This window comes from Gymnoscopelus microlampas, assembly GCF_963454915.1.
Source record: "Gymnoscopelus microlampas genome assembly, chromosome: 3".
NCBI classification, from domain to species: Eukaryota; Metazoa; Chordata; class Actinopteri; order Myctophiformes; family Myctophidae; genus Gymnoscopelus; species Gymnoscopelus microlampas.
In genome coordinates this window covers 4,284,598-4,310,423 of record NC_139940.1, presented here as the reverse complement: position 1 = coordinate 4,310,423, position 25,826 = coordinate 4,284,598, and the positions used below count along the sequence as shown (strand labels likewise).

At 44.1% G+C, this 25,826-nt stretch overlaps 2 protein-coding genes across 2 annotated transcripts in view; both read right to left on the bottom strand.

Moving 5' to 3' along the window:
- Positions 1 to 14,906, bottom strand: part of LOC311041418 (uncharacterized protein) — a 31,462-nt gene extending 16,556 nt beyond the window's left edge. Inside the window, exons 1-4 of the mRNA XM_084051787.1 lie at positions 14,833 to 14,906; positions 14,562 to 14,706; positions 4,453 to 4,533; positions 4,029 to 4,214 (exon numbers count right to left, since the gene is read on the bottom strand). Of these exons, the coding sequence (XP_083907913.1) occupies positions 4,029 to 4,214; positions 4,453 to 4,533; positions 14,562 to 14,706 (412 nt within the window). The 5' untranslated portion in view covers positions 14,833 to 14,906. The remainder of the gene's footprint in view (positions 1 to 4,028; positions 4,215 to 4,452; positions 4,534 to 14,561; positions 14,707 to 14,832) is intronic.
- Positions 14,907 to 24,158: 9,252 nt separating this feature from the next.
- The window catches only part of trim46a (tripartite motif containing 46a), a gene marked incomplete at its 3' end in the record, with an annotated part of 23,742 nt that continues 22,074 nt past the window's right edge, over positions 24,159 to 25,826 (bottom strand). The window contains exons 11-12 of the mRNA XM_084051333.1: positions 25,688 to 25,755; positions 24,159 to 24,612 (exon numbers count right to left, since the gene is read on the bottom strand). Coding sequence (XP_083907459.1) covers positions 24,159 to 24,612; positions 25,688 to 25,755 — 522 coding nt within the window. The remainder of the gene's footprint in view (positions 24,613 to 25,687; positions 25,756 to 25,826) is intronic.

The window sequence follows — 25,826 nt, the reverse complement described above, 5'->3', positions numbered from 1 at the left end:
GGACTAAAGTAACATTAACCCATGGTCTTAAGATACGTCAAGGACGGATGAAATGCCTGAAAAGCGCCAACCCAGGGCCCCACATTGACCGGATTATGTCAAGAAGGTTAAATCAGTCGGATGAAACTCAGCGGCAGAAACAAACCCATAGTCCGCAGAGCATCAGCACCCTACGGGAGGAGGAGGAGGAGGAGGAAGAAGAAGCGTTAGGCAGAACCATCAGTCCCAGACACAACCCAGCACATCGCAAAGTTGAGAACATGCAAGGACGTAAGCCATTAGTGAAATGGCCTAAGTCTAACAGCAAGGAGTGGGAAAGTATCGACACAGATTTAAGTCTGATCCTAAGTCAGATCAAAGGATCCGCAGAAAAGAAATTGGAAGAAGATGGGTGACCTAATCTACAGCTGCGGAGAGGAGAAATTTGGAGCGAAGGAACAAGTCAGAAAGAAAGACACAATTCCTACTCCCAAATCCCGTCGACTTCAAGAAATCCACCAACTTATAAAAGAAAGATGAGGGCTAAGGAAGTTGTGAAAAAAGGCAACAGCTGAAGAAAGAGAAGGCCTCGACTCCTTCAAGAGGATTTAAAACAGAGGCTTTCAAAACTCGTCGGAAAAAGAAGGAAAAGGCTAGAACAGACTTCTACAAAGATCCCTTTAAATTTGTGAAAGGCATATTCACAAAAGAGAAGAATGGATCTCTTAAAACATCAAAAGAGGAGATTGAAGCACATCTGAGATCCATGTACACTGATGAGAAAAAAGATGAACCGATAGTTGTCCCTGCTGACATCCCTCCAATATCACCCCCCCAACATCAGTTTGATATCAGCCCTCCCAAGCTGAGTGAGGTGATGCAGGCAGTGAAAAAGGCAAGATCGGCATCTGCACCAGGCCCAGGTCAGGTCCGCATAGTGTCTATAAGAACGCTCCAGATGTTCTGAAAATCCTTTGGAAAAACATGAGGGTTGCATGGGACAAGCAAATCATACCGAAAGGGAAAATAATTTGTCCACCATCGAACAGTTCCGCCAAATAAACCTTCTGAACATAGAAGGCAAGATCTTTTTCAGTGTGTTGGCACAACGACTGACAAAGTATCTGAAACAAAACCAGTTCATTGACACATCAATCCAAAAGGCTGGCATAGCAGGCTTTTCTGGATGCCTGGAGCATAACAGCGTCATATGGCATCAAATCCAGACTGCTAAAAAGGAAGGAAAAGACCTGCATGTCTTGTTTCTCGACCTGGCCAATGCCTATGAATCAGTTCCTTATTCTCTATTATGTACTGCCTTTGAATTCTTCGAAGTGCCTGCAACAATAACAAATCTAGTGAAACACTACTTCCAGGACCTGCAGTTTTTGCATCACAACATCAGGCGTTACTACAGAGTGGCAGCCTCTGGAAGTAGGTATCATGGCGGGGTGCACCATCTCTCCGCTGGCCTTTGCGATGGCAATGGAGATCATTATCAGAGCCTCGAAATGGGTGGTAGGAGGAAGACGACTACAGTGTGGTCAGAGATTACCACCAATACGAGCCAATATGGATGATATAACAACACTAACAACAACTGTCCCCTGCACCAAGCGACTTCTGGAGAAACCTCATCAAAACATCACATGGGCGAGGATGAAGTTAAAGCCGAGCAAGTGCAAAAGCATTTCCATTGTAAAAGGTCAACTCAAAGATCACAGATTTCATGTGGGCGGAACACCTGTACCAACTGTTTCAGAAATGCCAGTAAAAAGCTTGGGAAGATGGTACGATGCAAAGCTCAAGGACACCGAGCAGTTTGAACATCTCAACAAGGACCATCATGTACATGGATCGCATCAATAAGGCCTTGTTGCCAGGAAAACTCAAGTTGTGGTGTTTTCAGTTTGGCATACTCCCAAGAATCATGTGGCCTTTAACTGTGTATGAAATCCACATCACTAAAGTGGAAAAGTTGGAGAGGGTGATCAGTACACAACTGAAACAGTGGTTCGGAATTCCACGGTGCTTGAGTTCCATTGGACTGTACGGGAACGGCAAATTGGAATTACCCATTGCCGGTCTCGTGGAGGAATTCAAATGCACCAAAGCAAGGTTGGTCATGACCCTTACTGAATCTGAGGATGCCATCAATCGAACAGCAGCCCCCCGGGTGGCAACGGGAAGGAAGTGGACTCCTGCAGAAGCTGTTCAGAATGCAAAGTCTGCTCTTCACTTCAGGGATATGGTTGGCCAAGTCCAACATGGGAGAGCAGGTCTCGGACTCATCCCAAATGCTCCTCGGTGGAAAGAAGCAACACCTGTGCAAAAGAGACGGCTTGTGGTAGAGGAAGTCAGAAGACAGGAGGAGGCAGAACGACACGCCAAAGCCGTCTCAATGGCTAAGCAGGGCCGATGGACTAACTGGGAGAGTCTGGAGAAGAGAAAACTCAGCTGGCGTGACATTTGGGAGATGGAGGGAGCCCGGCTGAGTTTTGTCACCAGAGCCACGTATGACCTGCTACCCTCACCTCAAAACTTGAAGCGGAGAAGATCCCGCCTGTTCCCCATGTCAAGCACCTGCAACCCTAAGGCACATTCTATCAGGGTGCCCAAAGAGTCTTGCCCAAGGCCGCTATACTTGGCAACATAACCAAGTACTCAGAGAGCTGGCATCAACATTGGAACAGAGGCGAACCACAATAAATGCTCTCCCACAAAGATCATCAGGAAAGGTCCACTTCACACCATTCGTACCAGCAGGCCAACCTCAAGAGCACCATACAACATCAAAGGATGCAAGCATTCTGCAGTCTGCTCGAGATTGGACAATGGAAGTGGACTTCGACAAAAAGCTTGTTTTTCCCCCAGAAAGAGTGACTACAACACTCCGGCCAGACATGGTCCTGTGGTGTAAAGCAGCAAAACTGGCATATGTCGTGGAGCTGACAGTACCATGGGAAGAAGGGGTTGAAGAAGCGTATGAGAGGGAAAAAAACAAATATTCTGACCTGGCAGCAGAAGCTTCCCAGAACGGCTGGAAGACCCTCATATTTCCAGTAGAAGTGGGAACTAGAGGCTATGTTGCAACATCTACGACAAGTCTGTTGAAGAAGATGGGGGTGAGGGGTCGCTCCCTCCAACAGGCAATCAAGTCTGTGTCAAATACTGCGGAAAAAAGCAGCAACTGGCTGTGGATAAAAAGGAAGGACAACAACTGGGCAGCAAGATATAGACCATTGGTATGCAGTCAGGCTTATGCCTGACTCAGGGAGAAGGACACCCCTGCCATGCAGAGTCCAGTGGGGGATATGGAGAGTATGGAACGGAGAGGGGTGTACCTGGGACGCCAGACACCCCGCTGAGCCCTCTGGAGACGTTGTGGGCTAACATCAATGAAACGTTGATGAAGTAGGGTGCCCACCTGATGACCTCAATGAAATCCCTATTCACCACTCCACTCTGACCCTACCATAGGGATTGAAACATCTAGTTCTATTAGCTTTAACAGTAACAGTATACTTCTACATAATTGTCTCCGCCAGGAGACTATGTTTTCACTTTCCGTCCCCCCCCCCTCGGCCAAGCTAACATTGGTCAGGCCTCACATGACACGTGACAATACGTTGAAAGAGTGTGCTCGGATTGGCTAGTGAGACGCATGACGTATAGCGGCCTTTAAATAGATGTGTCACTTTGAAAGAGTCTTGGTCTCTTTCAAAGTGAGGTAAGACAGGAATAATCACGAAATGGCTGAGAAATGGTGGAGCAATACATTATGTAGACACACTGGTGTCATCACAATATGTAATATAAATAGCTTAGACAGGGTTAATCAAGAACAGTACATTCCAGTACAAACTGATCACAGTTGATGACAGTTGATAGCACGGTTCTGCTGGCGGAGACTTGTGCTCCGAGGAGCACATTTTCTAGTTATATATATATTCTGTTGGGCTGTCTTATTCATCATAATGCCTGTCACTTCTCAGCCAGGGCTAACCTTCTTTAGACATATTGCCAATGTATGTCAATGTCAAACTCACCCTGAGTGTGTCTTCCTGCTGTGTTGTCCCTCGTGTCCTCCTGTGGTCCAGAGACGTCACGGTTTCTGACATCGTCCAGGCTCTCATAGATGTTGTCAGTGTCACCACTCTCTCCTCTTTCTCCATCTCTCGGTCTCCTTTTTGTATAAATCACTGTCTGTGTTGGGTCTGGCACTGCATACAAACCTGTAGACATCATACAAGGATGAGAGGCTTAAAAAGTCATATTGACTACAAATAGTAACTCTATTCCTCCCCCTGCTTGATTAGAAACACACATGCACGCACGCACACACGCACGCACGCACGCACGCACGCACACACACACACACACACACACACACACCTACACACCTACACGAAAGCACGCACGCACGCACGCACACATACACAATAAAGCACAATAATGGATCAAAACAATCACCTGTGGCAGAGCGTCCTTTGGCAGCCCTAGTGACTTGGCGCTTTGGGGTATTGTCCAGTTGGCCCAGCACATGCGCCGGCCCTGAAAATGACAAGAACTAAGAATCAGAAATGCAAAAGTATATATACTATGCAGCATTTTCTAACTTCACTATAATAGAACACCAATAAATACTAAGATTTAGTATTCACTGGAATACTTACAAATCCTTCTTGGGTGGTCGAATCCCCCCTCTGATGTGCTACAATACTCTCTCTCTCTATCTCTCTCTCTCTCTCTCTCTCTCTCTCTCTCTCTCTCTCTCTCTCTCTTGTTTTAAAAAAGAAAGCTCACGTATCATGTTCACGCATTGTGAGTTTGTAGATCTGCTATTTTTGTTTAAATGAGACTTGAAATTGAATTAGCAAAACCTGACAGTCTCTCTCTCTCTCTCTCTCTCTCTCTCTCTCTGAGTGTGTGTGTGTGTGTGTGTGTGTGTGTGTGTGTGTGTGTGTGTTTGCTGCCCTCAGTGATGTCAGTGACAAGACTGTACTCTGCAGTGATAAACATGTACCAGTGGGGGGCACTGTTGGCCGTGTTGTTACTGTCTTGCGTGTTGCTGTGAGTCAAGATAGAGGTCTATTTGAACCTCTCTCTCTCTCTCTCTACCTCTCTCTCTACCTCCAGAAGCAAAGATTTGACTTAACATATATATATATACGTATATATAGTCAAAGATTTGCACAAATATTTCACAATTTTTCAAAAATAGCAGATCTACAAGCTCAGCTATGAGCTATAGCATGGCATAAACAACATAGGAAACTAGAAAATGTGCTCCTCGGAGCACAGGTCTCCGCCAGTACTGTTCCTGATTAATCCTGTCTTAAGTGTTACTTGATTAATCCTGTCTTAAGTGTTACTTGATTAATCCTGTCTTAAGTGTTACTCCGCCATTTCTCAGCCATTTCGTGATTACTCCTGTCTTACCTCACTTTGAAAGAGACCAAGACTCTTTCAAAGTGACACATCTATTTATAGGCCCGGCCACTATACGTCATGTGTCTCACTAGCCAATCAGAGCACACTCTTTCAACGTATTGTCACGTGTCACGTGAGGCTTGACCAATGTTAGCTTGGCCGAGGGGGGGGGGGCGGAAAGTGAAAACATAGTCTCCTGGCGGAGACAACAAAAATAATTACATAGGATCCAGCTAGGCTAGACTAAAATGGGTCACATTAAAAGAAAGGCCCTAAACACACGCACACACACCACACATGCACGCACACGCACCACACACACACACACACACACACACACACACACACACACACACACACACACACACACACACACACACACACACACACACACACACACACACACACACACACACACAGCTGATATGGTTTTTCACCAGGCATTATCGCTAGGATGCGTCATACCCTGGTCTACGTACCTACCACTCCAGAATGAGGGAATTGGCCTACCCCTCCATCATCACCGGATTGATTGATTGATTAGTTTATTATTATTATTGATTGATTGATTGACTTTATTTAGTAAGACATGAGAAATACCACCTGATTCGGATGCTATCAATGCATTGAATGGGACATTATCACCTTTTATTAGACCATTGAATGGGCGAAGTAGGCGACCTACTTACCTACCCGCGATTTATCAGACCATTCATTGGGTGTCATCAAGACATACTGACCTACCAACGGAGATGACTTAAATAGTTTGGTTTCGGTTTTGGTTTTGGTTGTTTTGGTTTCGGACCATGACGGAGGCGCGCAGTCTCAGGCGAGCTGGAGCCCCGCGACGGGCCACCGAGGGAGCTAAAGCGACCGAGTTGCCGTCCTAAGCGGTGCGACGCTCGCCTGAGCCTACTCAGCGCCGTTGGAGTTATGTACCGATAGGCACAGAATCGTAAATATTGTTGTGGGGACTGCCCCGCCTCCAAAGTAGGTCAGTAGGTCCTGATTACACCCAATGAATGGTCTGACAAATCGTGGGTAGGTCCGTGTATTGCCTACTCATCACCATTCAATGGTCTAATAAAACGTGATAATCTCCCATTCAATGCATTGATAGCATTCAAAGCCGGTGGAAATACAGTACTTGGAAGTACAAATTCACAACACAAGGTCTACTAAACTGGGAGACTCATTAAGCACTGAGCTTGTTTAAGATGAGATCCCCACGCACACAAATCATGATGACTTCCTGGAGGAACTCGACCATCTAGTCTCTCACTTCCCGGTCGACGGCTCTGGAATCATCCTTCTGGGTGACTTCAACCTCCCGACCGAGAAGCAGCTAGACCCACTACTGTCGTTTCTCGCCGCCTTCGACCTAGTCCTTTCCCCATCTCCCCCTACCCACGAGAAGGGCAACCAACTGGACCTGATCTTCACCAGAGGCTGCTCTACTGCTAACCTGTCCGTCACTCCTCCTCCCAGTGAAAAGGGTAAGAAACTCTCTGATCACTACCTCATGTCTTACTCTCTCTCTCTCTCCTCCCCCCCCCCCACAGCCCCTCCCTACCCACATGATTTCCTCACGTCGCAACCTTCGCTCACTATCCTCCTCTGATCTTTCCTCCTCTGTCCTCTCTGCTCTCCCTGCCCCCGAATCCTTTGCTCTACTATCCCCCGATACTGCCACTGATCTTCTTTTCTCTACTCTATCCTCTTCCCTGGACCATCTCTGTCCCCTCACCACCAGGCCTGCACGCCAAACTCCACCTGCACCCTGGTTGTCGGACTCAGTGCGTACTGAGAGACGGAGCCTAAGAGCAGCTGAGCGTAAATGGAGAAATGGCAACCTCCCGGAGGACCTTCTTACCTTCCAATCTCTCCTTTCTACCTTTTCCTCCTCTCTATCAGCTGCTAAAGCTGCTTTCTTCTGCACTAAAATTCAGGCTTCTGCTTCTAACCCTAAAAAACTCTTTGAAACTTTCTCCTCTCTCCTGCAACCCCCCTCCCCTCCTCCCTCCTCGTCCCTCGTCCCTGACGATTTCGCCAACTTCTTTGACAAGAAGGTGAACGATATCCGATCCTCATTCCCTCCTCCCCCGGCTGGTGCCCTGCGCACTACCCACACCCGTCCCTCTTCCACCCTCCCCTCTCTAGCTTCATCTACTCCTCTCTCCCCCCCCTCCACCTCTCTATCCCACTTTTCTCCCCTTTCTCCTAACAAGGTCCTTCTCCTTGTTACCTCTAGCCGCCCCACCTCATGCTCTCTGGACCCTGTCCCATCCCCTCTGCTGCAGTCCACTGCACCTGAACTTATTCCCTTCTTAACCCACCTTATTAACACCTCTCTGACATCTGGTTACTTTCCCTCTACTTTCAAGACTGCCAGAGTCACCCCCCTCCTCAAGAAACCGACACTTGACCCCTCTGAAGTCAAGAACTACAGGCCGGTTTCCCTTCTATCCTTCCTATCTAAAACTCTCGAACGTGCTGTGTTCAAACAACTGTCCTCGTATCTCCACCAGAACAACCTCCTGGACTCCAACCAGTCTGGGTTCAAAGTGGGTCACTCGACAGAGACTGCCCTCCTGGCAGTGGCGGAGTCACTCCATGCCGCTAGAGCGAACTCTCTCTCCTCTGTCCTGATACTCCTGGACCTGTCTGCAGCGTTCGACACAGTGAACCATCAGATCCTCCTCTCCACCCTCGAGGGGATGGGTGTCTCAGGCTCTGCACTCTCCCTGTTTGCATCCTACCTGACGGGTCGCTCCTACCAGGTGAAGCTGGGAGGGTCTGTGTCAGAACCACACAGGCTCACTACTGGGGTTCCCCAAGGCTCGGTTCTGGGTCCTCTTCTCTTCTCTCTCTACACTACATCTCTTGGTGCTGTCATCCGCTCCCATGGCTTTTCCTACCACTGCTATGCCGATGACACCCAGCTGATCCTCTCATTCCCCCCCTCTGACACACACGTGGAGGCACGCATTGCTGCTTGTCTGGCTGACATCTCGGAGTGGATGTCGACGAACCACCTGAAGCTCAACCTGGACAAGACCGAGCTGATGTTCATCCCGGGGAAGGGCTGTCCTCACCGAGACATGGCCATCACCATTGAGAACGCTGTGGTGACGTCAACTCGGACTGCGAAGAATCTGGGTGTGACCCTGGACGATCAACTGTCGTTCTCGGCTAACATCGCATCAGTGACACGGTCCTGCAGATTCCTCCTCTACAACATCAGGAGAATTCGGCCCTTCCTCACGGAGAAGGCAGCCCAGGTGCTCATCCAGGCTCTTGTCATCTCCCGCCTGGACTACTGCAACTCCCTCCTGGCTGGCGCTCCGGCATCTGCCATCAGACCCCTGGAGCTTGTTCAGAAAGCTGCGGCTCGTCTGGTGTTCAACCGCCCCAAGTTCTCTCACACAACTATCCTTCTCCGTTCCCTGCACTGGCTCCCCGTAGCGGCTCGCATTCAGTTTAAAACCCTGGTGCTAGCCTATAGGGCAGCGAAAGGAACAGCTCCCTCTTACCTCCGGGTATTGGTCAATGCCCACAACCCTTCCCGACCACTCCGGTCGGCCACCAAGGGGCGACTGACTCCCCCGCCACTCAACGGTCCTTCTGGTCGATCGACACGGTCACGACTTTTTTCTGTTCTGGCCCCACAGTGGTGGAATGAACTTCCCACTGATGTCAGGACAGCAGAGTCACTGCCCATCTTTCGCCGCAGGCTGAAAACCCACCTCTTCAGGAAACACTACCCTTCCTCTTTGCCTGGCCTACTTGTTGTTAACTAGTTGTACGAATGCTTGTTTTATTGTTGAATTGTTTATTGGATCTTGTTTAGTCAATACAATTATTTGTTTTTAGCTCCTGCTCATTTGACTACTTTGTCTCATCTGTTTAAGGAAATAGGTAGCTGATATATTGCACTTTTACCTTAGCGCTAGGTATGCTCTTGGTTGCTTGTTATTGCAGAAAATGCACTTATAACCTCTGGTGATTAGTAGCTTTCGTTCCCTACCTTTGTTGATTGCACTTATTGTAAGTCGCTTTGGATAAAAGCGTCTGCTAAATGACTGTAATGTAATGTAATGTAATGACATATAAGAGACAGACAGATATACACACTACTATACAGAATGTCATACAATCAGCTTACAGGTTACTGGTATGAAGAGTGAAAAATATGTACAAGAGAAGAAAGAGAAAGGGGGTGGGGGTAGGGGGGTAGGTTAGGGCTGGTTGTAGGTTAAGACATTCCATACAGTCTTAACCTTAACCGGACAGTCCTTACAGTTGGCGATGAGGAAGATCAGAGCCTTCCTCCTCCACCATATTGTTTCATATATTCGTTTGTACTGATGCTCTTGTGCTTAAACTGCGTTCATTTGATGAACTGAGTATTAGGAAGGTACTTAAAGTCTTTGTCTGTTTCATGCTGGAATGCAAGGGGTTAAAATTGAGATGTGAGAAAAGACAGGGCCACGACAGTGTGTGTGTGAGAATGACGAAAGAGGTTAGCTGTAAGAGAAACAGCTAGAAAAGAGGAACTTCTTGTGGAGGACAGGGAACCACAAAAGCTGGGCGAGGAGCCAAAAACCATAGAAGGTGTGACTTTGAGAAGAAAGAGTAGAAATACTCTACTATTTTTTACTCGACTCTCTAGAAGAATAAAAATACTTAAAGACAGTAAGAGGTGAATAAACTAAAAAGGGATGGAAGAACAGAAGCATTATAAAGTGTGGTAATGCTTATTATGTGCTTAAAGATTGTATTAATTACATCCAGGTTAAAGAGACTTAATCATTGTAATGCACTGATTAGGCGATAGTGGGTTAAAGTGTTGAAGACTTATGTATTAGTATGTAGCAACCAATAGTTTATTTGGGTTAGTTAGTTGATGATAGGTCAACTCAGATAAATAGGATATACATAGGAAAATAATGATAAACTAGAGTAAAGGTCACGACTAGTATGGGGTAATAGCTACTGAGGCTGCATATGGTAACATAGTGTGTGAAAGAATAGGGAAGAGGTGATATGGCCCAGACATAGAGGTCACAAGGGTCATGGTGCATCGAGCACAGTCAGGCTTACCATGGGGTAATAACGGGATATGGTCAGGAGAGCGTGGGGGGGGGGGGGGTAGGATGGGCCAGAGATGGGCCTTTATAAACGCTGTTCATAGAGCAAGAGGTTGAGATCTCTTGGCGCGCGGTAGTTAGATACCTGGGGTCTGTTAGAGTAATCTTACCATATCACCCGAGTTGGGGAATTAGTCTCTGACTTGAGCAGGATATGGCCATTAGATACTTAATAATAGATATAGGTTAGAAAAATCTGCCAAAAACGTAGTGCGTGTATTAGACTAAAAGAGCTCCCAATTTTGATGATGGGTCTTTTAAGGGGTCTCACTCCTTTTAGCCTATTATTAGGTTGTAATCAGGCGAGGGAAAGATTGTACGCCTTATACCTCGCTCTGCTTTAAAATAGACAACAGGTAGAAAGAGGGATTATGGATTATTGGAAGGCACTACCAGAAGGTGATATTTTAATGATGTCTTGTTTTATCACATCACAGGAGGGTAATGTATTTGAGATCTATTTGGATAGAACTTTAATATTTCATGAATGTGATTATAAGGATAATTCCTTTTAACAGGTCGTTCATGAAAGTCCTTGCGGTCTTGTTTCCAATGAGAACCTGTGAGCAATTAGGGGTTAAGAGTCTTGCTCAGGGACAAATTTCATTTCATCGACTCATATGCTGGGATGGCCTGGAATCGAACCTGGGGCAACCAGGGCCTCTGGCTCACTAGGCGGGCTCACTAACCACTAACCACTCAGCTATGGCCGCCCCCTGTTACAAATGGATTAATTTGTAACAGCTTCATTGAACATTGTATCCAATTTTACTTGTTTTTACCTGAATTTCTGCTAAAGCTGTAAGTGCAGTCCTATAATACATTTTACATTTAATGCATTTAAAGAGAAGTTTCGTAGAGTTATTTTACACACTGTTGGGATAATTCCCATAATTGGTTTATCTCCTTCAAAGAGTAAAAATAGGTTTTGTGCATATAAAAGGATTTCATGGGTTACCTCTAACCTCAATTTGGGTATCAATTAAAAGGGTTTAGTTGATATTCAAGAAACAACACCCTGGATTTAGACATTTTGATAAATCATTAAGGAAATGATGGGCATTGATCGATTAAAGGCTTGTTTACATTTAATGCCTATTATTGAAAAAGGGTGTGGCCTTAAGAAATCGCCTGTCAACAAGCTGGAGTAAATATCTTATGACATACAGTAGGCTTAAGTACATTTCTACGGATGAGTTTGGGGAACTCATTTTGTAGGAGTAGGACCTCTTAAGACAGAGAGCCTATACGGGACGAACGCATCTTCGTAATCTGCCCGGTGACAATATATATATATATATATATAACCCAGATACATAGCTTAAGACGCATGACGTGCGACGCCTACCCCAAAAAACAGACATACAAGCTATCAACGTACTGCGTCATGGCGTGTCGACAGCTTATAAATCTGTTCTTTTGGGCACATAGAGGCGCAACACCAGCGCAACATGAATCCGACGATTAGAAAAATTCCTCTCTCGGATGAGCCGATCATCTTAATAAAATATTAAGCATTATGCCAAGTTAACTAGAGTTAGATAGATGATGCTGAGCTAAACATGTTTGTTTAATTCCAATGTTTTTATGTTCAAACGTTATGATGAAAGTACCCACTCCCCACACACAGTGACAACAGCTGTTGCACTCACCATGTTTACACACACACACACACACACACACACACACACACACACACACACACAGCAAGTTGAAGGGACATAACATTATGAACGAGAGAATGAGAAGTGTGGATTCATATGGTCATTGTGTGACCTGCTAATACTGTAGGTCACATAGCTGTCAGAAGTCCTGAAGCAGTCCAAATACATTTGGATCATAGATTCATGAATTAAATTACAGGTGAGGTGACGTCTGCAAGGTTAATATGAAAACACTTACAGTCAGTGTCCCCATCAGTGTTGGGCGCGTTACTTTAAAAAAGTAATTAGTTATAGTTACTAGTTACTTCTCCAAAAACGTAACTGAGTTAGTAACTGAATTACTCTATTGTAAAATACTAGGAAAAGAAACTATTTGCGTACAAAAGTTATAATATGTCAAAGAATTTGGATTGTTTTGGGGAGCAGGTTTCACAAGCCAGGTGCATAGAGTAGAACAGCATAGACAGGTACTTACTACTTACACATAATAACCTTTGCCATGAGGGAGAAATAAACTTCAACTTCAATATATGTATTGCACTTCAAATAATGTTTATTGCACCTACTGTAATCTACTGGTTGTTAAAGTTAGTTTGTTACCCATGAAGATACCAATACCAAGGATTCGTCAGTGATGTCATGTCATGTCGCATGTCAGTCACTGCTTAAACAGCGTCGAGTCCGTGTTACTTCCTGGTTGCGTAACAGCAAAAAGTAAAAAACATCACTGTCGTATCCTTGGTATTTTTTTTCTAACCGTGTCATGTTTGCAGCAGAAGGAGCAGCAGCCCCAGCCCGTAGTGGCACACACACACACACACACACACACACACACACACACACACACACACACACACACACACACACACACACACACACACACACACACACACACACACACACACACACACACACACACACACACACACACACACACACTGTCAGCCGGCCTGACAGTGTGTGTGTGTGTGTACTGGGAACAGAAAGCTTGGGGACGCTTGACATAGTAACAGAGCACATTTCATTTTCAGTAAGGGCGTTGTAACGATGGAAATTGTAATCAATTGATTACCCGTTACAAAAAAAATAACGGTGTTAGGTAACGTTGTTTATTTAAACGCCGTTATGCCCAACACTGGTCCCCACTACGTAAGTAAATTAAATATACTTAAACTTCCAAAAGTAAATTAAATAGAATTCGATTGTGGGTTAATAAATAGGCCTACATATTAAATAGGTTATTTGAATTGTCGATCGTGCACGTGTATGCGCGAGCGTGTGCACGCACGCCTGACGTTGCGCTCCATTAGTTAAAACATCCAGAGTACACCACCGTCTATCTCATACTATAGCCCACATTGATATAGACAGAGGAAGTCATAGAGTTTAAAAATTAAATCAAGGGTATTGTGAAGTCACAGTTACCAACAGCGCCTAAAGCGTGTTCATTTTTTCAGCATTATTTTATTGATGGGCCGAGTAGCCTACAATCCCACTTGACACAGCCAAACTCTGTGGAACAATCGGTTAGTCTGGCATCGATTGATAGGACAGCTCTGACCTTACTGTACGTGCATGCTTAAGGTACTGCGTAGCCAGTGTGGAGAGAGGCGCTTGCGTGCGCTTTTGGGAAACATCCTTAACTTAATCAGCCTTCTTAATGGAGCCTTTGTACGGAACGCACGTAACTCCCTAGGCGGGATATCTTTGGGAAACACGGCCAATGAAACTCTTGAAGTGTGTTTGCTCGCGCGCACACGCACACGCACACGCACACGCACACGCACACCGTATATCTAGGTGTGCCCTGGGATCGTTTGGCTATACCAGGTGTGCCATGGCACCAAAAAGGCTGGGTAACACTGCTCTAGTGCCCGTGCACCTTTTATAGATACATCCCAGTTGAATATGTTCCCTTCAACTCTGTTCTCTGGCATTTTTATTAATCTATTCCATAAGGCTACCATGCTGCCTTTCCACCTTATCTCTGTGTGTGTGTGTGTGTGTGTGTGTGTGTGTGTGTGTGTGTGTGTGTGTGTGTGTGTGTGTGTGTGTGTGTGTGTGTGTGTGTGTGTGTGTGTGTGCGCGTGCGTGCGTGCGTGTCCTACTCCTTACTGCCAAGCCGATGTCCAGAATCGATTTGGCCACATAAAAATCCTGGCCTAGTAGGTATAGGCTATTTATATGTGTCTGTGGATTTATACAATCGTGAGAGTAGGATCCAATGTGCAGACTCTATTGTTATGTTTATTTCATTTTGACCCAACAGTGTAACTGAACATGTCTTCATCTTACATGTAATTGTGACTTTGTGAATGTGTGTGTTAATGTGTACCTTGGTGTGTTCTAGCCGGATCTTGTGAGGCTCTTTCATTGATGTATACAGCACTCTCCCCCTCCTCTTCTTTCTCCTCCTGCCGCTCCTCCCTGATTTCTCCATCATACCTCACTCTCTTTTTTCTGACCGGCTTGTCAGACATCTTGAGGAATGACAGAAAATAAGTTAATTAGTACAAGTATAATGCTGAATAATGCACACATTATTATGCATTAAGTGATTACAATATGTACTATACTCAGAAATATGTTTGAAAGTGTTATCTTACTTTGTCCGATATTTGTCCTCATGTCGAACCATTCAACGCACGTAGATTTTTGGCGTGTGATACCCAGACTCTTTACCACGGCGTGTTGGTGTAAACCTGCAGTGCTAACAGGGCTATATCTGTCATCTGTGGTAAATTCTGGGCGGGGAAAGTGAATGGAAAGTTTTCTCCATCTCCCTTAACCACTGCTGTAGATGTACCCTTGATCAATTCATTGGCCATAACATTATTGAGATTGTGAGATAGTACACATGAGTAAAAACAAAACATGAAACATGTGTTTATAAGAGTCATTAATAATTTATTAGCAATGTTTGATGTTTATTGACACAAATGATGAATCTGAACATCAGTTTGTGGTCATTAATGCTTCAGGTACACTTTTTATCAACACAGGAAACAGAATGTTAAAACCACAGCTCTCCTCTTCCTGCTGCTATCATGTTTGCTACAGTAAAAACACAAGTGCTAGTTGTAATATTAATTACATAATTATAGTATTTTTATAGTCATGATATTATACTAGTAGTAACCATACATGCCTTCAGTTATCATTTTAGTTCAAATTCTACATCATTTATAAAGTGTATGTCATTGTTTAGCCCTTGATCTGCACAAGGAGTGGATCTCCTAGACCAGTGATTCTCAACCTTTTCAGGCCACGACCCCCCAAAATATTCATATTTGAACTGGGGACCCCCAAAATATTCATATTTGAACTGGGGACCCCCCAAAATATTCATATTTGAACTGGGGACCCCCCAAAATATTCATATTTGAACTGGGGACCCCCCACCCTGACAAGCACTTGGAATTGTTGAGGCATTCAATTTCTTTTGACTCGGTTCCACCACCAGGTCCTGGGCTGTTTGGCAGCTTTTATTTTGGACAAATTTGACAAACTTTGTCCTTATTTATTGTGTGATAAAATATATCCAAGTGTTAAAAAAAATATTTTAAACTAGTGACAAGCTGATCTACAACCTCAAATCACAACATGATGCTTGTCGATTGACTATTTTCTTTATGTGTTGTATGAGAAATTATAAGGGACTTACAAATCAAACCCTGCACACACACACACACACACACACACACACACACACACACACACACACACACACACACACACACACACACACACACACACACGCACGCACGCACGCACACACACAGTGGACAGTGCACAGTGGTGTAAAGTAACTAATTACATTGACTCAAGTACTGTACTTAAGTACAATTTTGAGGTATTTCTTACTTTATTGGAGTATTTCCAATCTTCTGTACTTTTACTTTTACTCCACTATATCTCAGAAAAAATATTATACTTTTACCCCACTACAATCATTTGAAAACTTTAGTTACTATAGTTACTTTGTAGATTTTGAGTATTATTACAAAACATATATTAGCCACTCCAGCCTATACATTTTGGCCATTTGAAAATAGACGATCTACAAGCTCACAATGCGTCGCGATGCAACGCATTGTGTGCTTGTAGATCTGCTATTTTCACAAGATGTCTATAGATTTTAAAACTTGTGAAATGGGACATTCTGCATAATGAGTACTTTCTTCTTTTGGTACTTTAAGTATATTTGATACCAATACTTCTGGAATTCTGGACTTTTACTTGTAACTCTTATCAATTGTGCGATGAAGATAGGTGTGCTATGCAGTTGGTGATCCCGGCGTAGCTGTAGGGAGGTTGGCCTATAGATGGCTTAGGAAGAACCTGTGTCTGTGACTGTAATGTGCAGTCACGACGACACAGAACACCATGGTAACAAAGCCGAGGGTAACAATCGAGTTCACGTCTCTTGATTCTGTTACCTGACCTCGATTCTGAATCGTTCTGGATTGGGCCTCCTGGTCCCGTGCCTCGTTCCACCTCGGTCTCTACGTAGAGGACTTGAGGCAACGAGGGGTCTGGTGGCCGATCGTAGGATGACGTCACGCTGGCGTTGTGTCCATATACGGGCGTGGTACCGGATATCGATGTCGTCACCTTTGTAACAATTGCGGTATTGATACTTTTACTTGTGTAAAAAAAAAAAGAAGTGCTTTTTCCACCACTGATAAGTGCTTACATTTCATTTCCATTTATTTGTTGTGTTTTGATCTCATGACAAGTCACAGACATTCTAGCAGCAGAGCACATGGAGGAAGTTCTCATACCATACAGTCTAGAGACGTCCAGCTACTGCTGACACAAAGGACACACAGGGAGACACACATTGTCCCTCCCAACGCGTCACATACTAATGCTGGGGACAATGCACTGGGTTTGCCTTTAAGACTCACTTTTCAAGATAATCTGCGTCACATGATGCATTACATTGAAAACACCATTAAAGGCGATGTACTGTATGTGATATTTTCTTGTTAAAATAAGTGTTGACTATCTCTATATTCTCATAGTAATCATTGTTTTTTCAATAACACGGGTCTCGTCGTCTCTCTCCAACTCTTTAGTAAACATAAAATACATTTTCATGTCGGGATACCAACTTCATCCAATCAGGAGAGAGAACTCAAACAGGATAGAGGATAATCAAATGAAATTGGAAGTGTTAAAACAAAGAAAAACTAAAACATTGCTGACAACACTGGAACTGGAACTCTATAAAATGTAAGCTGATAAATGATCTTTGTGGGGTTCTCTCTCCTGATTGGAAAACAATTGGTATCCCGACCTGAACATGTCTTTTCTGTTCTACTAAAGAGTTGCAGAGACCCCTGTTACTGAACAAACACTTTATAGCAACGATTACTCTCAGAATATAGAGGTTTATTTTTTTAACAAAAAAAAATGTTTTTTAACAAAAACATATCACTGACATCCCTTTAAATCCATTGAATACGAATCAAAAATGAGAGAGAAGCAGACTTGAGCTGTCGACGCTTTCACGTCCGATACGGACATGAAAGGTATGTAGACCAAGCATGAAATATGAACAGATAGAAATGTGACATGATGCTAGATGCAACCAGAGCTCTGTGCAATGCTAGCCACACACACATACACACGCACACGCACACGCACACACACACACACACACACACACACACACACACACACACACACACACACACACACACACACACACATGCTGCATAATAATGACACTTTATATACTGTATCCTACCTTAGTGTGCACACCTTACATAGTAACATTTCATATCAAAATACAGTCAGAGCCATCCCTTTATGTAAAATTAGAATATAAGACATTCTCTTGCATCTAAATCATATTTTACATTCCGCAAACTGAACATAAAAACCAAGAGCAAATAACTTTCAGTTATTCTCTGCAGTTATAACATGTCTGTCTATACGGAGGATTCCCCTTTGAACTGGTCTGATACTGGCTCATAAAGTCAGGACCTAGTATATTAATAAACACCATTATATCCCCATATGTCAAGTATACTGATTAACAAACGTTGTCAAGCCTTTGAATTAAAGGCCAACATTACACATTCATTACTGCAAAGTAATGTAAAATAAACGTTATTATATTATGGAGCAATAACCAGTTATTACTGAGTAATAAACAAGTAAGCAGCTTTGAGGTTGTTATTTCCTTGTGAGTGATAACAATGACAGTTATGAAGTTAATGCAGGCAGACAGTTATCATAGTGAAATAACTGGTAAATATAGTGTAATAACTGGTTAATATGTATATCATACTCCTATATTACTTGGTCATTTCTGTAGAGCAGTGGTTCACAACCATATCAGCATCGGGACTTGAAAATATCAAAAGTTTACATTTTCAGAGCATGTTTAGTTTAATGATTAATCAATCTATTGTGTTCCGGCTTGGATCAATGGGAACTAACATAGTATACTTTAAGTAAGTATTTATCATTATCACAATGAAAACTCATTTTTAAAGGTTTTTAAGTAAACGAGAGGAGAAAAAAAATATTTTAACATATATTTTTTAAATAATATTAATGACATATTATCATTAAAATCTTAGTGTTTTGTCAAATACTTGGGGGCCCCAATGCAATATCCTCACGACCCACCAGTGGGCCCCAGGCCACAGGTTGTGAATCCACGCGGTACAGTCATTCAACAGTAATCTAAAGGGTTAACATCATATCTGTACATGTGCAACACATTCCAACAGACATCATTCCTCATCATGTAAACACTTTGAAACGTATTTATCAAACAAGTCCTCTGACATCTTTTAGCTGTAGTCTTATTATTATTATCATCATCATTATTATGTGTCTTAGTCTCTGTTGTAAATGTGAAACATAGGTGAGCGTGTCTGTACTGTATGTGAGTCATCCCATAATGCCACCAACACACCAACTCATTGTATTTGTGAAACTCACTACTAGAGTGACTGTGGTGTTATGTGTGTGCTATACCAGCAGGGGGCGGTGCGACACAGAGATACATTGTGTATCTGTGTGTAGAACCTCGCACAAGCCAACTTCAGTTTATGTCAGTGGTTCTCTAAGTGGGTTCCAGGGACCCTCAGGGTTCCAATTGGACCTGGACCCTTACCGGTCCATTTGGTTCCATTTGGACACATTCCATTATTTATGGCGGGACTTGAAATGTAAAAACTCAGAGAACCACTGGTTTATGTGCAACCTTTCTATTGGATATATTTCTATCTTTATCGATCTCTGTATGTCTTGCAGGTATTTACTGTGAGGTACACTGACTTTCCCTGTGAGTGAAATGTCCTCTACACAAAAAACAAAACAAATGAATAAGACTCAATTGGAATAATTAATTACATTCTCCTGTTCCGTGTTACATGCGCGTTGTTGCTGAGATTACGTACGTAGAAAATGCAACCTGATAAGGTAGAAAAGTAAACCGTAACAGTGTGTTTCTGTCCAATCAAACTGACCCCGGAACAGATAAATAAGGTCATAACGTCATCCAGTCAGAGCGGGGTGTGTAGAAGGGGCATTTTTTAGCCATGATAATAAAGCTGCTTCAGTGCTCCTCCAGTCACTTGTGCATAGTCTGAATCCATCCACAGTTTTCATAGAAACATCATCGAAACGTGGACGGACACAGCAGGGGGGTAAAAAAAATGTCATATCGACCGAGATTTCAGTGAACAAGACCAAGAGCAAGTGTGGATGCACAGGAAATATGATCCATCACAGCCAATGTTTTGGATCAGAACCTACAGTACAAAGCACACCGAGGGGGTCCCTGGTGGATACGGACAGACCATAATAATACTCAGAACTGGGCTGCAGTTCCACTGAGGCTGGCAGCATATTCCAAACAAAGTCCAACAGTTTTTGGCTTTCCGCGGGTCTTATCGAAATGAACACATTTCATTTCACAAACACTGTGGCTTCATGCTGGGTTCTGAATGTTAGATGCTGGGTTCTGAATGCTTCTTATATTATCTTAGTTTTTCTTATTACAATTATCATTGTTGTTTAGCACAGTAAACTTTGCGGACCGCACACAATTGCATTTCGCCTCGTATGAGAAGTGACAAATGAAGCCTTCTTGATTCTATTGTATAGCCTACATGTGCTGGAGTCATGATTTGACCACAGATCACTTCTGTGTGTTTACATCAGCGTCCAACATGCTTTAACATAATTCTGTAATCTGTTTCGCCATTTCAGGTGACAGACATTCGACATTGTGCATGCTTTATCTCTCCATTAATTCATTGCCACCTGGTTGTGTTTGTAGTCTCTCAGAGAGGGATTATAGAGGGTTTGTACCTCCTAACCTCCTCAGACTACCAAATTTCTTCATAACTGTCTATACTGTTGCCGGCAGATTTGCTGAAATAAAACAATATGAATCACAATGTTCGCATTGGCGTCCCTGTGGTGATCTTCAGCTAGTTAGAAATTATTGGAGGGGCAAGGCAATGCGTTCTGCTCTTTTGCTCTGCAATCATTTTGTCCTTACTGACCTGTGACAGTGCCGGGGGAAAAAAATACTTTGTTTGGAGTATGCTGCAAGCTTGAGCCGGCCCAGATCAAAGATTCTTGACAAGGCAGGATGACACTGGCGAGCCCTTTCAAAAGAATCCAAAGAAGTCATAAGTGTAAATGTGTTCAAACTGCCCTACTCAGTTGCAAGTTTTGTGACGAGACGGAGATATTATACTGTACGTCGAAGTAACGAGCACAAAAGAGGTAACCATGAGGACATTTTTTTCATGCAGGCAGTCCTCTTTCTTGGTTGGTTAAAGCAACATGGCTCTGCTCCTGGCATAGTTAACTCCATGTCTGTGATTCAACATGGTTCACCTCATTCTCACACCAAGGTCACACTAGAGTGACGACTCCAGCTGGGGCAACATCTCACCGTGCGTCCAACGGCTGCGTCTTGGAACGGCACCGAGATCGGCAGAAGCGAAAACTGCACCGCCCGGCTCGGGCACTGGCTCGGCTAGCACCTCGCTTGGGCATGCCTCACCGTGTTGAAATCTGCTTCTGACTTGTTTTAAGTGTCTCTACTGGCGCTTCAACCTATTATGAGTTGGGGAATGAGAATGCCTCCGCATTCCATGGTCAGCAACGTGACCGGGATGTTGGAAAACATCGACGTCAAACGGCCGACCAACGGTCAGATTTTGCCCCAAATCGTCACTATACTACTGCCTGAGAGTGTGAGAATGTATAGCCAGAGACAACATCGGCTGATGTGTTACCTTCTGAGAGGTCTGGTTCACGCATGAGTACATTATCCTCGACAATATTCAAAACATTTGTTGTGAATCTTTGATCTGACCTGAAAGTGTAACCATGGTCACAGTGAGAGTTCAGTAAACAATCAAAGATACTGTCTGGAAAGAGTCCTACTTAACCACTTGAACCCCAGCATCCCTATTCTGCAGGGAACGTTCGCCAAAAATGGCCGATCGGTGAGCAACAAACAAAGCTCATATCGGCTATTTTTGGCGAAGAAATCTGGTATGGAGGAACAAAAGCGGTCCAAGAAGAGAGAGTTTAAGTGGTTAAATGTCCTCCTTCACTGTCTGAACATACATTTCATTTTTTGTGATTGCTAATACAGGTGATAACATTTTAAAGTTGGTTTTCAAGTGTTTTAAAATGACATGCAGGCTATGATACAGGCATGTCATACAGATGCTGTTTAAAAATGTAAGTTTGACTTCCTGTGTGTGGATCCAAGCAGATAGCCGGGGTACAGACTAGAGGAGCCCGACCGATCTCCATTTCGCAGAGTCCTAGAGACCACCGATTACTCATGTTTTCAAAAAAATAAATACATTCGAATCAATTTGAAAAACTTCAAAAAAAGATTCTATTTGTAAACATTTAACTTTTTAACAAAAAAATTAATCAAACACAAATCACTTTTTGATAGATTCGTTGTTTTAAGTAAGTCTATACTGTAAAATATTCTTCAATATATGAAAAGAAGCATTTAAAGCAGCACTATGTAACTTTTTTGAATCTGTATGGTAGAGTATGTTAATACAATATAACTTATACAATTGGTTTGGTTGTATTTTGTCTCCCTGCTCTTCTATTGAGACATTTAGATCGTGTCAAAGGTAATTTCTCACCTGTCCTGGACACATAGGATCTGACACAATGTTTTTACCTGATGGTCAAGATTCAATTTATCCCCTGAGCAAGCAGGCAGGCTCTATTAGCTCAATGGTAAAAAAAAGGTTAGCACATGCGCAGCAAACCGGGTTCAAGAGGAAGAGGCAAGTTACATAGTGTAGCTTTACCTTTAATTATACAATGAACAAGCAAGCGAGTAAATATAAAAAACACAGGAACTGAACTTTACCGGGAATGTATCTGTGTCATTTTAGATTTCTTTGGCAATTAAAAAAATAGCAGAACTACAAGCTCATAGCGCGGCACTCGGTGTATTTATTTTTTATAATCGTGAAAATCTGTGCAAATCTTTGAATATATATGTTTTTAAAGCGAACATTTGTAACTGAAATCTTTGCTTCTGGGGGATTCTACAAAAAATGCCTTCTAAATCAGTTTTTTTTTAAAACTGTTGCTATGCAACTATGTTGCTATAATATCAGTGTTTCTCAAACTTTTTCACGTCAAGGACCCCCAAAATGATATGTATTTGGCTGCCGACCCCCCCCCCCCCCCCCCGCCCCCCATCTCAAAATATGTTGTTCTAGGGACCACCAGAAGCAAAGATTTGAGTTACAAATAATCAGTATTTTTGAATAGCCAAAGTATAAAATAATGGTTAAAGTGGCAACACAGGTGCGTTCCCGGTTTTAATGGGTTAAGCCCTATTTGAAATGTTTTAAAGGAGACATCCGGACATTTTAAGTGTTATCTTTGATGTGTCGCTAATCACTCACCAACATTGAAAGGGTCGTTGAGTTATTCCCAGAGAGTCCCCTTCATCCCGTCTAACGACCACCTCCGTTGGCATAATGGGAGCCCGTGGAAAGCTGAAATTCGCCTATTTTAACAAATGCAAAGTCTGTTTTTTTTCTCCTAGTACTCATTGTGGAGTCTCGCACTGAAAGTCCCCGACGAGCTAACGCTAATGCAGAACGAGCTGGTTGCTGGTTGTTTCTCTCCCTGGCAACACCGAGTTGCCAGGTTCTGGGAGAGATTATGCCAACGGAGGGGGGTCGTTAGACGGGACGAAGAGGACTCTCTGGGAACAACTCAACGACCCTTTCAATGTTGGTGAGTGATAAGCGACACATCAAAGGTAACACTTAAAGGAGACACACCATGAATTTAAAAAAAATATTTGATATTTAATATCATATGGTGTATGTCCCTCAAACCATTTTCAAAAGGTTTGAAATCAACACTCAGATATACTCATCCCAAGTCAATTCTCTCAGGCTTATAAAGCACTTTCAGCTGCAATACCAAAACGTCCTGTTGGGCAGAGGGGTGCTACTGAGCAGAATTGCTCAGTAGCACCCTGTCAAAATACATGGGCAGAAAGTTTCGTGATGTAAGCAAACTGCTACATTCTGAGATGGCCTGTTCAGACACGCCCATTCTGAAAATCTCTGAAATGAGAATGAATGACTGAATGTTAAAAAAAAAAAATTGGGGTACAAGAGACACTGGGGAGCCCAAAAAATACAAAAAAAAAAAAAAAGTGAAATTCATGGTGTGTCTCCTTTAAAATGTCCGGATCTAAATTTAAAACTTGAATATTTCCGCCTACAACGACAGGAAAGTAAAAGTGGATTTGCGAAATATCGGTCGGGCTCCAGTACAGACCTCAGATCAGCGTCTATACAGACACACTTTGATCATTGAAGCGAACTCTCTCACCCCCCTGCCCCCCCCCCCCACGCCCCGCCCCCCCCTCTCTCTCTCATTTCCCCAGGTTCGTGGCGCGCGATTGGATGGTGACCCTGCGCGGCGGCGGCTGCTCGTCCGCGCTCCGATTGGCCACCAGGTCCTGCAGCTGGAGGGCCCCGCCTCCGATGAAGCAGAAGGCCGGGCACATGGGGGCGGAGCAGTCCACATGGCCCTCCCACAGGACGCGCAGGGAGTGGGCGTCGTAGAAGGAGACCCGCCCCCTGTCGAAGTCCAGGCACACGCCCAGGCGGGGGGGCAGGGGGGCGGTGTGGGGGGCAGGGGGGCCGTTGGAGGACGGGGTGTTGTTGCCGTGGTTACCGTGGTGCTGGTGCTGGTGGTGGTGGTGGGAGTGGCCGTGGTGACCCGGGGGGAGGAGGATCTTACCCATCCCGATGGTGAGGAAACAAAAGGGAGGGGCTTCCTGAGCCTCTTCGGCCTCGCTGTCGTGTCCACTGTCTGGATCACATCTAGAGGAGAGGGGAGGAGGGGAGGGGAGGGGAGGAGGTGAGGAGAGGTTGTACTGTCTAAATCAGTGGTTCTCAAACTTTTTCATGCCAAGGACCCCTAAATTGATATACATTTGGCCGCGGACCACCATTTGAAAATGTTTCGTGCCAGGGACCCCCAGCAGCAAAGATACCAGTTAATTTTAGCTTTAAAAAAATATAAATATTCAAAGATATGCACACTTTTTCAAGGTTTTTCAAAAATAGCAGATCTACAAGCTCATAGCGCGGCACTCGGTGCCGCGCTATGAGCTTGTATATCTGCTATTTTTGAATAGCCAAAGCTAAGTGGTTAAAATGATTGTGACGCTATGTTAACTCATTTTGCTGGGGACCCCCTGGTACTCCCTCAAGGACCACTGGTGGTCCCCGGACCACTGGTTGAAAACCACTGGTCTAAATCAAATGGGGTACATGTGCCCCTAGGCCACAAACGTACCAAACGTTATGACCACAGTTTAAAAAAAAATCTGCTCAGGAGGCACTAATTACAACTATTTCACTCCATTTCTTATTTGTGATTCTACAGTATATTCTTCCAAAGGGAGGGTTATCATCCATATGCTAGCTACGGGGGGTGCTTGAACCATTGGTTCTAGTGATGTGCGGGTCGGGTTTTTCCATGACCCACGCCGCACCGCCCCGGAACCCAACCCGCCGCCACCCATATATAAATCTATGGCTCAACCCGCCCGGCGACCCGCGGTGGGAAAAAAAAGATAATCACATTCATAATAGCTCAGATTTATATAGCGCTCTTTTAAGTGCCCAAAGTCGCTTTAAATGTCTACAGTAACACAACATTGTCATGGGCTAAATAAACAAACGTGTTGTTCAAAATAGTTTTTTTTTGGGGTTTTTTTTGGGTGGGAGCGGCTGACCCGCTCAACGGCAGCCCGCATAATTGCCTCTGAAATCCTGACTTGACCACCCGCGCCGCGGGTTGACCCGCGGGATCCGCGGGTCAACCCGCTCATCACTAACTGGTTCACTGTTACACACCAATGTGTATTTACTGTACAGGAGGAGAGCTTACCTTGGACTGGCCATGTCCTGAGGAAGATGGAACCATTCCTGTAGCTTAGACTCCTGTCCTACACCCACCTGAGACAGACAGACAGACAGACAGACAGACAGACAGACAGACAGACAGACAGACAGACAGACAGGCAGGC